This window comes from Pipistrellus kuhlii, unplaced genomic scaffold, assembly GCF_014108245.1.
Source record: "Pipistrellus kuhlii isolate mPipKuh1 unplaced genomic scaffold, mPipKuh1.p scaffold_m20_p_3, whole genome shotgun sequence".
NCBI lineage: Eukaryota > Metazoa > Chordata > Mammalia > Chiroptera > Vespertilionidae > Pipistrellus > Pipistrellus kuhlii.
Genome location: NW_023425529.1, coordinates 41318899 through 41335884, shown reverse-complemented (window position 1 = coordinate 41335884; position 16986 = coordinate 41318899). Strand labels below are relative to the sequence as shown.

General features: G+C 42.3%; 2 protein-coding genes across 3 annotated transcripts; both read left to right on the top strand.

Annotated features, from left to right (window-relative positions):
* The first annotated feature begins 1951 nt into the window (after positions 1–1951).
* Positions 1952–13828, top strand: LOC118730159 (condensin-2 complex subunit G2). Of its 2 annotated transcripts, XM_045589011.1 has the most exons (3): positions 1952–4574; position 5178; positions 12818–13828. In XM_045589011.1, exons 1-3 carry the CDS (start codon positions 1987–1989, stop codon positions 13508–13510), a joined length of 3282 nt encoding a protein of 1093 aa, XP_045444967.1. In that variant the 5' UTR covers positions 1952–1986; the 3' UTR covers positions 13511–13828. The 2 variants fall into 2 exon arrangements, with proteins under 2 accessions (XP_045444967.1, XP_045444966.1); XM_045589010.1 differs by lacking the exon at position 5178 and having other exon boundaries at positions 12816–13150.
* Positions 13829–14961: 1133 nt separating this feature from the next.
* On the top strand, positions 14962–16677 carry LOC118730160 (olfactory receptor 8S1). The gene has a single exon (XM_036457914.2). It carries the CDS (start codon positions 15119–15121, stop codon positions 16058–16060), a length of 942 nt encoding a protein of 313 aa, XP_036313807.1. The 5' UTR covers positions 14962–15118; the 3' UTR covers positions 16061–16677.
* The last annotated feature ends 309 nt before the right edge of the window (positions 16678–16986 follow it).

Genomic DNA, 16986 nt, shown 5'->3' with positions numbered 1-16986 from the left:
CTTCACCGCAAGCCCGTATGAATGGCTACACCTGAGCCGCCTTTCTTAGGAAGGTGCTTTCAGCAATGCAGTAACAGTCTCAGACTGTGTGATTGTGCTGGAGGAGGTATGAAAGAGTTGCTGTACTACTTGCTAGTCATTTGAAATTTTCAAGCTTTTCTTTGTCAGTTTGTGGAGACATGAGGGGATAAGGGTAAAAATGCTGTCAAAGTTTAGAAGAGCTTGCTGAAGTTTTTATTTGCAGAGGCTTTTGAGAACTGTGCTTACATATTTCTATTTTTGCACAAAAAGTCTCCCATAGAGAAAGCAATGTCAGTTCACATGATTCAATGTTGTGGAACATTTTCTGTCTTGTGAATTTCTCCTGAGCTCAGAGTCATGTCCACCAACTGGAAAAACAAGACGCACTCAGTGACAGGAAAAGACAGAAACCAGGTAATGTTTTCTCTGTTCTCTGATGGTTTTCTCTGTGTTCCCTGTAGCACCCCTTCACCCTCATTCCCACCACTTCTCGTCATTCCTCATCAGGCACTCGGTTCCCCCTCAGTCCTCTCAACTTACCTTTATTCTCCTGGTCTGGAGGAGGAGAACATTTCTCTCTGACAGAGTATTTGTTTCTGTTACCTTAAATGTTTTGGACTGCTCCTCAAAACCACTTCTTTTTCTCCTTTTGGGAAAATTACACACTTGGATTGGGGGTGAGCACAAGAAAATCTAATAATTCTTTGGCACCTCAGTTGTCTTCAGCACTAAGTTAAGAACTCACAACTTTCCAAGGTAATTATTTTTAGTCTTCATTTTATACATGGGACAATTGAGGCAAGTCTTTTTGCTATATTCCTTGTTTTTGGTGCTGAAAGCCCACATTATACCAGAAATCTGGCCATTTGGGGAGGCCGATTGCTGAGAACTGTCTGTAGGAGTTGGGAGGAGATCAGAATATCAGTGATAGCTTTCGGGCACCTCGTGACTAAAAAATAACCCTCTCCAAGCACTTCAAGCATATAGGGTCCAGAAACATATTAGATACTTTAGTCATAGTTATCCCCCCTAATTATGTATTCTGTGGTATGTGGAAGTTCAGAACAGGGCAAAAGACACAGCATTGGGGCAAACCTTTCCAGTGGTTAACATTTTATTCAGTACCCTTTCTACATCTCATTTCATGGGAGTCTAGGGTATCCAAGTCCCTTCCTGGTTTCTAATCAGATCTTTGTGACTCCTCTCCTCCTGAGTCTCTTCCATTCCCTTACTCGTGCACAAATTCACTCTGTTTTTAAACAACACTTTTGAGCAACTCTTTTGAGGCAGTTACAATTTTAGGTGCTTCTACATTTCTCATTCTGAGATGAACTCCTCTTGGGAAGCTTTTCTTTGGAAATGACCTAGTCAGCTAACTCCACCTAATTGTGACAGGAACTGAAAACATAAAGTGGCAGCATTCTCAGAGCTGTTTCCATTCCACACCCGGACTCACCAGTCTGAGTAAGAAGCATCAAGAACAGTAAAATTGTAGCAGCAGGTGAAAGTGATGATTTCATTTACTTCTGTGGCCCCTCCAACAGCTAATATAGTCCACCTCTACCTATGAGGGAGTCTGGCCCGACAGGATGCAATTCCAGGTTTATCCTCTGCAAGAGTTTCCTGCTTTGTCCTTTATTTCTAAGAGGGGACATTTCCTTAGAGTTCAGGGAATTTCTAGTGCTAGTAGTGGGGCCCCATTTGGAGATGAGTAGAACAGAGGGGAGCTTGCTTTCTGTGCCCTCTGAAATGATAACAGGCGGTTCTCTGTCTGTATTTCATGGTTTGATTCCTTGTTTTTCCAGCATTTTCTGCCACTGGCATACTGTTCTCCGGATGAATCCAGTCACGTAGCTAGAACATGAGTGGTGAGTAAAAGAAGAAAAATAAAATAATAACAAAAGATAATGCGAGGCTCTCGCGAGAGGGGCAGGGTCACAGAATAAATGCGCCGTTTCATCTGTCATGGAAAAACGTGAAATATTTGTGCATGCTGTGTCTAAGGAGCTGATTGGAGAATTTTTGCAATTCATTCAACTTGATGAAGATGCTTCTGACCCTTTCAGCCTAAATGAATTACTAGATGAATTATCAAGGAAACAGAAAGAGGAGCTCTGGAAGAGGCTCAAGACTCTGTTAACAGATGTGCTGCTAGAAAGCCCCGTGGAGGGATGGGGGGCCCTGGAAGCCCAGGGGGAAGGCAGTATGGAAACAGACCGCCATTCAAAAATGAAAAAAACCCTAGAAATAACCCATGCAATTACATCTGTGATTCTTGCTTCTGTGTCTGTCATCAATGAGAGTGAGAACTATGAGGCCTTGCTGGAGTGTGCTGTTATACTGAATGGTATTTTGTATGCACTACCTGAATCGGAACGAAAGCTGCAGAGCTCCATCCAGGGCTTGTGCGTGACGTGGTGGGAGAAGGGCCTGCCTGCCAAAGAGGACATGGGGAAGACCGCTTTCACCTTGCTGCTCAGGAAGAGCCTCCAGACGAAAACCGGTGCAGACATAAGTCGGCTTTGGCATGTTCATCAAGCTTTGTATTGCTTTGATTATAATTTGGAGGAAAGTAGAGAAATTAAAAATATGCTACTTGAGTGCTTCATAAGTGTTAATTATATCAAGAAAGAAGAGGGAAGAAGATTTCTTAGTTCTCTCTTCAGTTGGAATTCAAATTTTATTAAAATGATCCATGGAACCATTAAAAATCAGTTACAGGGATTACAGAAATCCTTGATGGTACACATTGCAGAAGTCTATTTCAGAGCTTGGAGAAAGGCTTCCGGGAAGATATTGGAGACGATCGAAAGTGACTGCATCCAGGTCTTCATGTACCACGGGATTCACCTCCCGCGGAGGTCTCCAGTGCACGCCAGAGTGCGGGAGGTGCTGAGTTACTTTCACCATCAGAAGAGAGTTCGGCAAGGCGTGGAGGAGATGCTCTACCGGCTGTACAAGCCCATCCTCTGGAGAGGCCTGAAGGCCAGGAACTCAGAGGTTCGCTCCAATGCTGCACTGCTGTTCGTGGAAGCATTTTCTATTAGGGATCCAAACTTCAATGCTATTGAAATGGACAGTGAAATTCAGAAGCAGTTTGAAGAGCTCTATAGCCTTTTAGAAGATCCATATCCAATGGTCCGATCCGCAGGGATCCTTGGAGTTTGTAAGATAACTTCCAGATACTGGGAGATGATGCCTCCGACAATTCTCATTGACCTCCTCAAGAAAGTGATGGGGGATCTGGCGTTTGATGCAAGCTCAGCCGATGTGCGTTGTTCTGTCTTTAAGTGTCTACCGATAATTTTGGATAACAAATTAAGCCACCCATTATTAGAACAGCTTTTGCCAGCCCTAAAATACAGTCTCCATGACAATTCGGAGAAAGTGAGAGTGGCTTTTGTGGAAATGCTCTTGAAAGTTAAAGCCGTAAGGGCTGCCAAGTTTTGGAAGATATGCCCCATGGAGCATATTTTGGTTCGTCTGGAATCAGATTCCAGGCCTGTGTGTCGGCGCCTGGTGAGCCTCATCTTTAACTCTTTCCTGCCCGTGAACCTGCCGGAGGAGGTGTGGTGTGAGCGCTGCGTCACGCTGCTGCAGATGAACCACGCTGCTGCCAGGAGGTTCTACCAGTACGCCCACGAGCACACCGCCTGCACCAACATAGCAAAGCTGATTCATGTGATTCGCCATTGCTTAAATGCCTGCATCCGGAAGACAATCCGAGAGCGCCAGGAGGAGGACGAGGAGCGGGAGAAGGAGAACGTGAGTGTTCTGGATAAAACCCTGTCCGTTAGCGATGCTGCCTCCATGGCAGGTTTGCTAGAAATCATCGTGATTCTCTGGAAGAGCATTCACAGAAGCATGGAGAAGAACAAAGAGGCCAGACTCTACACCATCGACAAGTTCGCCTCTGTGCTCCCTGAGTACCTGAAGGTGTTCCAGGATGACCGCTGCAAGATCCCTCTCTTCATGCTGATGTCCTTCATGCCGCCTTCCTCCGTGTCCGCCTTCAGCTGCGGCGTGATTTCCACCCTGAGAAACCAAGAGCAGGGGGCTGCGGACAGGAGCTACTGCACGCTGCTGGACTGTCTCTGCTCCTGGGGACACGTCGGGCACGTTCTGGAACTGGTCTGCGACTGGCTGCCAGAGGAGCCCCCCCAGGGAAAGACTAACTCAGCATCTAAGCGGAAGGTTCAAATCCATGACCCACGCCCCTTGAAGCCCGAATTGGCATTGGTTTACATAGAGTACTTGCTGACCCACCCAAAGAACCGAGAATGCCTGCTCTCTGCGCCCCGGAAGAAGCTAAGCCACCTTCTGAGAGCACTTGGAATGTCCAAGATGGATCTGGAATCAATTCTTCAGCCGCCTGGTGGGAAAGCTGAGTACTTCGGTGAAACGGCTGCCCTGCGAGCCTTCAGCCTGCACTGCCGGCTGAGCATCCACCTTCAGCACAAGTTCTGCACAGAAGGAAAAGTTTACCTGACTACTTTGGAAGACACTGGGTTTTGGTTAGAAAGCAAGGTTTTATCTTTTATTCATGATCAAGAGTGCCGGGAACCTGGAACCAGGAACCAGGAACAGGGAACCAAAACCTAGCATTGTCATTGGAGATAAAATGTAAAAAGAGCTATGCGACCTTGATGGCTCTGAATGGTCAGAGGCATTAACTCTTTGTATAGTTGAGATAGTAGTGCTTGAGGCAACTTTAATCTGTTAATCATATGTAAATGTAGTTGATTTTCTGCTGTTAGAACTTCCTCCTTAAGAGATATCTTTGTTTCAGAATCTCAATAAAAGGAATGGTAAAAGGCCAAAGAGCGGTTAGTCTTCCCACTAGAGGTAGACTTCCCGCCTGGCCCCCATTTTCCCAAATTAACTCTTTTCCAGTCTCTCTCTTCATTTTAGTGTGCGGCCTTCTCCAGAAACCGGACCCTGAGTGGGCCCTGAACCACGCGGGTCGTGTTAAGGGATCCCACATCTGGCGCCTTCAACGCGGGACTTCTGGAGGAGAAGGTATTTTTCGCCTAGAGCGAAGAAGGAAAAATACACCGAGAAAAGGTGTGGAAAATTCACCGAGGAAAGGTGAGGGAAATTCACCAGAAAAAGGTGAGGGAAATTCACCGCACTCAAAAGCCCACGGCCAGCTGCAGAGTCGCGAACTGTAAGTAGGGTGGGAACGTCCTTTTTAACCAGGCTAATGGGGAAGAATTAGGTTATAAATTTAAAGTAAGTTTTATTATAAAATTTTGATTTGTATGCTTAAAGAATTAAAAGTTTCAGAAGGTATTCTTTTATAGTTTTTGTTTTAGAATATAACCCTTTGTTTGCTGAAGAAGGTACATTAGATCTTGAGTGTTTAGCAAAAGGTGGTAAAAAAAAAAAATTTGAAGAAAAGGGGCTTAGCAGCAGGAAAAAAGGCACCTCAGAAAAACTGTTTTTCCATGGGGAACGCAGTATCTAGATTATTAGAGCTTTTTAGAAAGGCTGAGGAGGAAGCTCCTCGCCTGCTTCCCTCTGCTCCTCCTAGAGAGGAGAAGGAAGAAAACTTGAAGGAATGGCCTTTACGGCCCCCTTCACCTCCATGTCCTAATCCTGGAACATTTAATTCACCACCAATAGAATCATCTATACAGAGAGCCATCAGAAAAGGAATGAAGGACATGTCTGTGGAAGAAAGGCTTGCTTTTCCTGTTGTACAAGTAGCTGACCCACAGGTCCAAAATCAGATAATAAGATACCATGAAAAAATTGACTTTAAAATGATAAAGGCTTTGCGAGAAAGTGTTGTTCAAAATGGTCCAACGGCTCCTTTTACAAGAGAAATTGTGAATAGTATTTCTGAAGCATTCTTAGCTCCTTATGATTGGTATTCTCTGGCTCGTGCAACTCTGGATGGAGGAGATTATTTACTATGGAAAGGAGAATTTTTGGAACAATGTCAAGAGCAAGCCCGCGCAAACGGAGGGCCAAATGCTCAAATAACTCATGAAATGCTGGCAGGACTGGGACAGTATATGGATATACAAAGTCAGCTACATTATGTGCAACAGGCGTATGAGCAAATTAGACTTTGTGGTAGAAAAGCCTGGTATGCTTTACCAACAAAAGGAGATCCACAGGGATCTTTTACTAAATGTATGCAAGGACCTTTAGAGCCATTTTCTGATTTTGTGGCTCGTCTCACTCTAGCAGTGAAACGACAGATTCAACATGAGGCTGCAGGAGATATTTTAATTCAACAATTAGCTTATGAAAATGCCAATGCTGATTGTAAAAAATGCCTGATGCCTTTGAGAAAAAAATAGTACCATTACAGAAATGATCCAAGCATGTCAGAATGTAGGATCAAGCACTTTTCAAGCGAATTTACTTGCTGCTGCAGTAACAAGTGGAAATAAGAGGTGTTATAAATGTGGAAAAGGAGGACATCTTCAGAAGGAATGTAGGCAGCCGAGAAGGCTTGGGAGAGGCATAAACACTCAGCCTCCAGATTCAGTCTCTCGGTGTCCTAGATGTCAGAAAGGGAACCACTGGGCCAGTCAGTGTAGATCAAAATTTCATCGAAACGGGCAGCCTCTAGATCAAGATAGAGGGCATGGTCAATTACCGGGAAACGGCCAGAGGGGCGACCCCCAGCCCCGTCATCAATAGGGGAAATCTGCCCTGCAAGGCCCACAGTGGATTCCCTCATCCGAGCAACCCCAGGAAGCCCAAGCCTGGATCTTAACAGCACTATAGCGGTCACTTTGACCCCTGACATGGCTCGGCAAGCTATTCCTACAGGAATTTGGGGACCTGTACCACTGGGAACTTTAGGATTAATCTTAGGGAGGAGTGGAAACACTCTAAAAGGACTAACTGTCCTGCCTGGAGTCATTGATTCAGACTATAAAGGAGAAGTTAAAGTTATATTAGAATGTAATCATGTTGTGCAAATTACTGTAGGACAAAGAATTGCTCAGATATTACTTCTACCTTATGTTCAGCAAGGTGAGGCTTTAAATAGAAAAAGAGGAATGCAAGGATTGGCAAGTTCAGACATCTATTGGATACATGAAATTAGCAAAAACCGTCCTATGATTAATTTAAGGATAGAGGAAAAACAATTTAAGGGTCTAGTGGACACTGGAGCTGATGTAAGTGTTATCAGCAAAGAGTTCTGGCCTCCAAGTTGGTCTACGGTAGAAGCTATGGGCTCAGTTAAGGGGGTAGGAATTCCTAATGACACACAACGTAGTGCAGCAGTGTTAAGGTGGCAAGATGAGGAAGGACAGACAGGATGGTTTCAGCCCTACGTCATCTCTGGAATTGCAGTCAACTTATGGGGCCGAGATATTTTAGAAGGTTTACAAGCATGTATTGTTACTGGCAAAGGAAAGAAGCTCGTAACTCAAATAGGATATCAACCTTTTTAGGAGTGGTCACTGCTCAGTCTCTTCACCCTCATGCTGATCCTATACAGTGGAAAGATGATAGACCTGTATGGGTGGATCAGTGGCCATTAACCAAGGAGAAATTAAGTAAAATTCAGGAATTAATACAAGAACAAATAGAGGCTGGCCACATAGAACCTTCCAATAGTCCCTGGAATACGCCTATATTTACAATCCCTAAAAAGGCAACAGGAAAATGGTGATTGTTACATGATCTTAGAGCTGTTAATGCTACTATGCATACCATGGGAGCCTTACAACCTGGACTTCCAGCGCCTTCACAAATCCCTTTAAATTGGTCCCTCATAGTAGTAGATCTTAAGGATTGTTTTTTCACAATTCCCTTGGCACCTCAAGATAAAAAGAGATTTGCATTTTCAGTGCCATCTATTAATAATATAGAGCCTATGAAAAGATATCAATGGAAGGTTTTACCTCAAGGAATGGCCAATAGCCCTACTTTGTGTCAAAAATATGTGGCTCAAGCTGTTCAGCCTTTAAGAGACAAATATTCCCAGTGTTACATTATTCATTACATGGATGACTTGCTCTTAGCAAGCCCACAGGAGGAACAGACCTTGGCCATGTTCTCCCAGTTAGAAGAGGAGCTCCCTAAATGGGGCTTAAGAATCGTTCCAGAGAAGGTACAAAAAGAAGTGCCTTTCCAATATCTGGGAACCATAATTGAAAACCAAAGCATTAGGCCTCAGAAGGTGGAGATAAGAAAAAGTTGTCTTAAAACTTTAAACGACTTTCAGAAATTATTAGGAGACATTAACTGGTTAAGACCTTATCTGAAGATATCTACAGGAGAAATGACAAATTTATTTAGTTTACTCAGAGGTGATTCTAATCTTTCTTCTCCCCGAACTTTAACTGATGAAGCTAGGAATAAATTGCTAAGGGTTGAGCAGGCAATTTCCTCAGCTCAAGTAGCACGGGTACAGCCCGAATTGCCTTTATTGGGACAAATTAACCCCACTGCAAATAGTCCCACTGGAGTCATCTTTCAAAATAAAAATTCTCCTGCCATTATTGAATGGGTCCACCTAGGACATCAATCCTCTAAAACTGCAGTTACATATGTAGAATTATTGTCCCAATTATTATTTCAAATTAGGAAACGTTGTAAACAGCTTAGAAGAGATGAGCCCCAGTGTATCTACCTCCCCCTCTCTGGGAAGCAATTAGAAATGTTATTTCAGACTGATATAAATTGGCAAATTGGGTTAAGTGGATATTCAGGGGAACTTAGTTGTCATCTATTAAAAGATAAATTATTACAATTTTTATATAATACCTCCATCATTATACCAAAAAATACTAGGCAGGAACCTATTCCTGGAGCTTTAACTGTTTTTACTGATGGATCATCAAATGGGAAAGCTGCCTATCATACAATAGATTCAGACCGAGTCATACTGACCAGTCATACTTCTGTACAAAGAATTGAACTAGAAGCTATTAAGGCTGCATTGCAGGATTTCCAAGAACCTCTTAATATTGTCTCTGATTCCTTTTATGCTGCAAACTTAGTGAATAGAATTGAAACTGCCAGATTGAAATGGCTTAGTAACCAAAGTTTATTTTTACTATTCAAACAAGTTCAGCAGATTGTACAACAGAGACAATATCCTTTTTATATCACTCATATCAGGGCTCATAGTGTCTTACCTGGTCCTTTAACAAAAGGAAATGCACAGGCTGATCAACTGGTTGCTTTATTGAAAGAAGCTTTAGAATCTCATTAGCTTTTACATCAGCCTGCCAAAATGTTGTCTAAACAATTCTCAATCACTCGACAACAGGCAAAACAGATTATTAAGGAGTGTCCAACTTGCATGTTACATCTACCTCAAGGACCTAACACAGGAGTCAACCCCAGAGGTTTGCTAAAAGACCATATCTGGCAAATGGATGTAACACATTATAATTCCTTTGGACGCCTTGGGGCATTACATGTCTCCGTAGATACCTTTTCAAAAGTCCTATGGGCTACTGCAGCTACAGGAGAAACGGCAAAACAGGTTATTAATCATTGCCTAGCTGCTTTTGCCGTCATGGGAATTCCAAAAATTATTAAAACTGATAATGGGCCTGCTTACACAAGCTGTCAATTCCAGGAATTTTGTAAAAGGTGGAAAATTCAGCATATTACAGGAATACCATATAATTCCCAAGGACAGGCCATTATTGAACGACAGCATCAGCGGCTAAAATCCCAACTTGAAAAACAAAAAGGTGGGATGATGGAGAAATCACCTGCAGGTAGGCTGCACCAAGCCTTAATTACTTTAAACTTTTTCACTTGTGATGATGAAGGAAGGACGCCTATGGAAATACATTGGCATCAGAGTAAAACAAAAGAAAATGGTCTAGTTAAATGGAAGGATCCCGAATCTGGTTTATGGAAGGGACCTGATCCATTGTTAACGTTTGGCAGAGGGTATGCTTGTATATTCCCAGAAAATTTTTCCAAACCAGTGTGGATTCCTGCTAGAAATATTAAACTGCAACAGGGATCCAGGAGAGAAACTAGCCAGACTAATAAGGACCTTGCGTCTGGAGCCACACCATGCAGCTGCAGACAATCAACTACTCCAGCTACAGAGGGCAGTGACTCCAAGCAGTCCACTGAAGATGAGCAGGAGGACGAGCCGGACAGCAAACAGCCCGGAGAACACCTGGGGCATGGTAAAGAAGACGGTATAGATGCCTGACCCCTGAGAATGTCTTTCTTGCCATGTTAGCGGTAATCATCTGTACAGTAATATTACCTGGGACAAATGTGGAAGTGTTTAGGACTTATGTTCCTGATCCTTCATGGGTAAAAGCCCTTATGTGGGCTGATCCCTTGCCAATGTAGTCACCAATAATACTAAGCACGTTGGTCATCCAGGAAGAAAATGGGTGGGGCAAGGAAGTATAATTAGGAATATCAGTACTTGCTCCTGGGAGAGGTGCAGAGAATGTAACTAAGACCTTGTCTATACAAAAAGAAATTGACAGCCAGTTTGAATTTGAATTGCCATTGGCTTCGAGCAAAGAATATCCTTGCATGGTATTATTCTACAATGTCATTTATAATTTTTGATATTTTACAACAGCATATTGTACAATTATTCCAAACAAAATTAAAAATCTAATTTTTGAATGTTTGGCAGCAATTTAAAAGGACATGAAAAGATTTAATCCCTTCCACTGTGTGGAAAGCCTCACTGGGAAGGCACTTGAGGATTCTATATTGGCCTTTCTTGCCTTATTTGCAAGGAGGGACCCTCTTGTCACAATCCAGTCGCCCACAGCTGTTGCTTGAGTTTTTCAGTTCATGCTGAGGTTAAAGCCTCGTGGTGGCTGGTACCATGGATCCGTCTCTCGCACAATGGCGTGAGCTGGGACCTCCCTGGAGAAGAAACCTGGGTTCCCCAAGATATGTGATCAATGCCGGGGCCCCGCCAGCAGGTGAGGGGATCCCAAGGCAGATACTGGGCATGGAGGCCATAAGGGCATAGGCTACCAAGGAGACAGAATTGAACCTCACATCACCCTGCTTGGCCCCGGAGGATGGCTGGTTAGCCAATGACGGGTAAGATTCCTCAAGGGAGGGACAACCTAAGACAGGCACAGCCGCAGAGGGCCATCAGGAGAGGACTTGGGGGCCAACAGAGGTGGGGCACAGATCCTCACCCCCCCAACGCTGAACACTTGCCCTTTTGAGGGATGTCTCCTGCCCCATGGCTGCTTCATGCTTCCCATACCCAGCTCAGATTGGAACCCAGGCAACAAACAGATTTGGTCCAGCTCAGATTGAGACCCAGCTACAAACAAGAGACTTAGCACAGCTCATATTGAGACCCAAGCAACAGAGAAGTGGCTGATGGCGACTGTCCTACATCTAAATCCAGCCTAAATCTATGAGTGCTCAGGGCTTCCTCAAGGATGCATATAATCTTTTCCATTAATATTTACAGAGTAATTACTAAAATTGTTGTTACAGTAAAATAGTCAAGTTTTCAGATTAATTTAAATTGGTTAAATGAAATGAGTTAATATTCAAGAAAATTTAATTGTACAACAGGCTGTTCCTAAAGTATTAACCAAAATTTCTATTGGTAGTCCATTTCATGGTAAAATTGTTTAACATACAATAAACCCTAAAGCAGTCATAGTTTTTGTACAAAGAATTAAAATTTAAAAGTTATCAAAACAGCATTATAAAAATTTTTTCAAAAGCCTCCTAACAATTAAATAGAAAAAAGGGGGATAGTGGAAAATACCATGTAAGAAAAAATGTCCTGTGAGTAAATTACATCTAGAAAAATTTTTCTTCTTTTGAAAACCAATTTTCATTTGTAATGATAACAGTAAGACAGCCATGAAAAATACACATAGTATCAAAATAAGTCAAAGAAAAATTGTTTGGGCAAAAAATTAAAAGGATCCCAAGTAAAATTTATAGAAAAGATTCCTTTATTAATTTTGGTCGAGATATGTTTGTATATTTTCAGAAAACTCCAAGACCATGTGGATTCCTGCAACAGAGTAATTAGCAGGAATGCTCCAGCCATGAAGACAGGAGGAGAAACAGTCCAGACATGGAAGATGCTGACTACACCTTGCCATGCCAGCAGTCAGCAGCTGTGTGTCCTGCAGGATGTCCAGGACCAAACTAGAGACGATCAGACCTGTATCACCACCATTTGTCCACCATGCAGATACCATTGGTGACATGTACACGTGAAGAACTTTTGGACTCAGAACTTTTGGACATTGAAGCCTGGACTCAAAACTTTTAGACATTGAAACTTAGACTTAGAACTCTTGAACTTTGAAATTGGGACTCATAAACAATTTTTGTTCTTATATGTTTTATTCCTGGTACATAAATGCAAGATTTTTTAAAGGAAGGAATTGGGGGGAGATGCCGGGAACCTGGAACCAGGAACCAGGAACAGGGAACCAAAACCTAGCATTGTCATTGGAGATAAAATGTAAAAAGAGCTATGCGACCTTGATGGCTCTGAATGGTCAGAGGCATTAACTCTTTGTATAGTTGAGATAGTAGTGCTTGAGGCAACTTTAATCTGTTAATCATATGTAAATGTAAGTTGATTTTCTGCTGTTAGAACTTCCTCCTTAAGAGATATCTTTGTTTCAGAATCTCAATAAAAGGAATGGTAAAAGGCCAAAGAGCGGTTAGTCTTCCCACTAGAGGTAGACTTCCCGCCTGGCCCCCATTTTCCCAAATTAACTCTTTTCCAGTCTCTCTCTTCATTTTAGTGTGCGGCCTTCTCCAGAAACCGGACCCTGAGTGGGCCCTGAACCACGCGGGTCGTGTTAAGGGATCCCACAAAGAGGAAGACTATCTGAAACGCCATCGGCTTATTTATCAGCAGATCATCCAGACCTACCTGACTGTGGGCAAAGATGTGGTGATGGTCGGCCTTGGAGATGGCAAGTTTCAGATACAGCTTTTACATTGGAGTCTCAGAATCATGCACACAGTGAAGGGATTCTTTTATGTTTCATTACTTCTTGGCATTCTAAAAGAGGTAACTGAAAGTTCCTTAAAGCAGAAAACAGATTCAGACGAAGAAGTTGCAACGCTGTTTGATATGATCCAGAAAGTCTTTCAGAAAATGTTGGAGTGTATGGCCTGGAGCTTTAAGAAGAAACCGGAAGAAGGCCTGCGGGTTTCTGATGTAGAAGACCTTTCCCCCCCAGAGTATCTTTCAGACCTGCCCCCATTTTCAAGGTGTTTAATAGGAATAATCATAAAATCTCCGAATGTGGTCAGGTCATTTTTAGATGAGTTAAAGATGTGTGTTACTTCTGACGATATTGAAGGAATTGTGTGTCTCACGGCTGTTATGCATATTATTTTGGTTATCAATAAAGGTAAGCATAAAAGCTCCCGAGTGAAGGATGTTGCAGCTGCCGTTCACAGGAAACTGCAGACATTCATGGAGATCACTTTGGAAGAGGACAGCAGGGAAAGATTTCTCTACGAATCATCATCAAGAACGTTGGGAGCATTTTTGAATTCATAACCGAGCCATCATCTTTGGTTATGTAAAAAACAGAGAAAAGGAACTTACAGGAAATGAGATGAATATGTATTTCCCTCGTGTTTTTAATATTAATATCTCATGTAATGGAGAAGGTGGGATTTGGGGAAGTGTGAGTAGGAAGCTCAAAGGTTTTTAAATGTTTGCCTAGTGCCTGCCCAATAATACAGTTAATATAAAGGGCTCAGGAAATCCGGGTGCAAAGAAAAAGACACCTTTCTAGCACACCTGGTTGTTTTAAAATGCCACATATATATGTGTATATATACTATTGCTTGCAAACTGTAATAAAGCAAAGAAAACATCTAAAAAAAAAAAAAAAGATAATGCAATTGCCAGATGACTGGAAGTATTTAGGCTTTTACAATTTATCCATGTATTTTCCTCTTTTAGAAATCAAGGAGGAGATCTATATCAACAGGAATTTTTAAACTCCACCTTAATATAATATTCTCACACTGATATTTAAATCTTCTGGACTACTGGATTTTCAAAGGTTTTTCTTTAACTCAGTGTTAGTTATTGCTCAATGAGGCAAGAAATGCAGGTAATGTGGAATTGTTTTTTAAGAGCAGCTTTAGTGCTGTGTGTTGTTTGGATAAACAGTGGGGAAAGGGGGCAATGGAAAGATATGTACACATATAATACCTTAAAAACAAAACAAAACAAAACAAAAACAGTGGGAAAAAATCATGGCTTTTGAGAAACCGAATGTGCCGGTCTTGTAGTATGAACACATTAGGGTCAAGATGGTGTGTTAATAGTGTTGAAGGGTTATCCTGAGCTGATAGTTGCAATCTGGGTTGTCAGATGGTAAAAAGGGTCAAGCTTTTGAAAGTTAGAGTGTAGTCTATATTTACAAGTGGCATGAAGGCTCTGACAAGAGCTGATTCTGAATAGATCACACAAACGGGGCATGGAGATTATGACCAGAGTATGTTTTCAAATCCGTCAGCAGTTTTTTATGTGTGTGTTTTTTTGTGTGATAAATTACATAGTATCTGGAATAGCTCTGTGCTGCTTTGTCTCTAATTAACCCCATTTCTCCTCACTGGGCAAATGTCCAGCCACTACCCCTCTTCACTTTCCATTAGTGATCTCAGTGAATAACAAAAGCAATCAGATGAGAAGCGCTTCCTTCCTAACACCAAATCTACTGACTTCATGAATGTTTTGTGGATGAAGTAAACCCACTCTCACCTAAGACCATCCATGCTGTTTCTGCTCTGAAACCCAGCTGCTCTCATAGACATTTCTGCAATTGTATCTCATTCCTCCTGGAATTTCTTTTTCTGCTGGATTATTATCAACTGTTTACAAACATCCCTCTGTAGATTTAATAATAAAACAACAACAAATTAACTCTAAGACTTTACAGAAAGAACAATAAGTGTGGACAGGAAGTTGATCTATCATTGGGATTCGATAGAAAAGATTATAACAGGTTTTAGGAAATCTAGAGACTTAGCATTTCAGAAATACACTTTTGAGTAGGCATGAAACTTTGTGAATGGAGAATAGGGTTAAAACACTGAGATATCAGACATTAGCAGAGGCTTCCCCCAGTTTATTTCTGACATTCCCAGGAACATGCTGAAGGCAATGAGGAACCACAGTGTCATCTCTGAGTTCATCCTCATGGGGCTGTCTGCGGACCCCCAGACCCAGGCTCTGCTCTTTGTGCTGTTCCTTGTTATTTACCTCCTGACCCTGATGGGCAATCTGATGTTGCTGCTGGTGATTGGGTTTGACTCTCATCTTCACATCCCCATGTACTTTTTCCTGAGGCAGCTGTCCTTCCTCGATCTCTGCCACTCCTCTGTCACTGTGCCCAAGCTGTTGGAGAATCTGCTGTCTGAGGAGAAAACTGTCTCAGTAGAAGGCTGCCTGGCTCAGGTCTTCTTTCTGTTTGCCTCTGGGGGCACTGAGTCCTGCCTACTCACCGTGATGGCGTATGACCGCTATGTTGCCATTAGGTCTCCTCTGCTCTATGGCCAGGTGATGAACAGACAGCTCTGTATGGGGCTAGTGTGGGCCTCATGGGGTTTGGCTTTTCTGGATGCTCTCATCAATATCCTTGTAGCTCTCAATTTAGACTTCTGTGAGGCTCAAAATATCCACCACTTCTGCTGTGAGCTGCCCTCTCTCTACCCTTTGTCCTGCTCTGATGTGACTGCAAGTTTTACAGCCCTGCTCTGCTCCAGCATCCTGCATTTCTTTGGAAATTTTCTCCTGATATTTTTCTCCTACGTTCGCATTTTGTCCACCATCCTGGCCATCAGCTCCACCACAGGCAGAAGCAAGGCCTTCTCTACCTGCTCCTCCCACCTCACTGCAGTGATCTTCTTTTACGGTTCGGGACTTCTCCGTTATCTCATGCCCAATTCTGGATCCACTCGAGAGTTATTCTTCTCCTTGCAGTACAGTGTGATCACCCCCATGCTGAATCCCCTCATCTACAGCCTGAAGAACAAGGAGATGAAGGACGCTGTGAAAAGAATGTTGAGGAAATGTTTCTGGTGCTTCAAATAATAGCACCAGAATGATGAGGATTCTTGGTAGAAGTGCAATAAGTAGTGCCTGGATATTCAGAAGAATTTTCTGATGTCAGGATCTGCAAGGTTCCCTACAGCTTTTCTTAAGAATACTTAAGCAGAGGTGGAGTTAAGTTTCTTAGAATGTTATCAGTTGAGTCTGAGTCAGAGATAAGTGGTCCTAGGTATTTTTCCTAGAAAAATATTTAAAATATTACACACAGTATGGTACACATTTTTATTATACTCCGTCTATCTTTGCCATGCTTCTAGCAGCTAAATTCCACTTGATCAATATGGTTCCAGAGAGACTGTTAATTATAGATTTTGTTAACCATGGTGACCCCTAGTTCTCCCTGTCCCTGCTCATTATTCGTTCATTCTTCCTGGCACAGTGTCTAGTATATGGTCAATGTCAAACCATTCACTCTGTAGGAATTTTAATGAGGAGAGATTCAGAGAGGCAGAGGTCAGCCATTCTGTTTGCAGTACTCTGACAGCCAATCCCCGCGGCCCACTGATAAGATCACTAGTGTTATCCTAGCTTCTTCCTTTTCAAGGCAGACATAAACATGAATTGTAATAAGAACACATGATCAGATATTTGTATGATGTCAGGGAATGTGCCAAGCATTTTATGTACATGATGTGTATTTAGCCACAAGTGCTTTATGTAAAGGCTTCAGTTATCATTATTTTAAAAAGAGGGAAGAAACTGACTCAGAGGGCTATGTGGTGGGGTTGGAATTTAGAACCAAATGGACTTACACCAAGTCTATTTTTTTTTTTTTTTTTTTTACCAACTTGCCACTCTGACTCTCCCCTGGATGCTGTGAGCTACCCCAAACCAAATTCATGAATTCCCTCTTTAATTATTGTTGTTGTCTTAATTTTCATTGTTTAAGCAAGTCAGAATTATATTCT

Bases quoted from the DNA above. Each gene is read 5' to 3' on its own strand.
- LOC118730160 (XM_036457914.2), top strand. From the start codon at position 15,119: ATGCTGAAGGCAATGAGGAACCACAGTGTCATCTCTGAGTTCATCCTC.
- LOC118730159 (XM_045589011.1), top strand. From the start codon at position 1,987: ATGGAAAAACGTGAAATATTTGTGCATGCTGTGTCTAAGGAGCTGATT.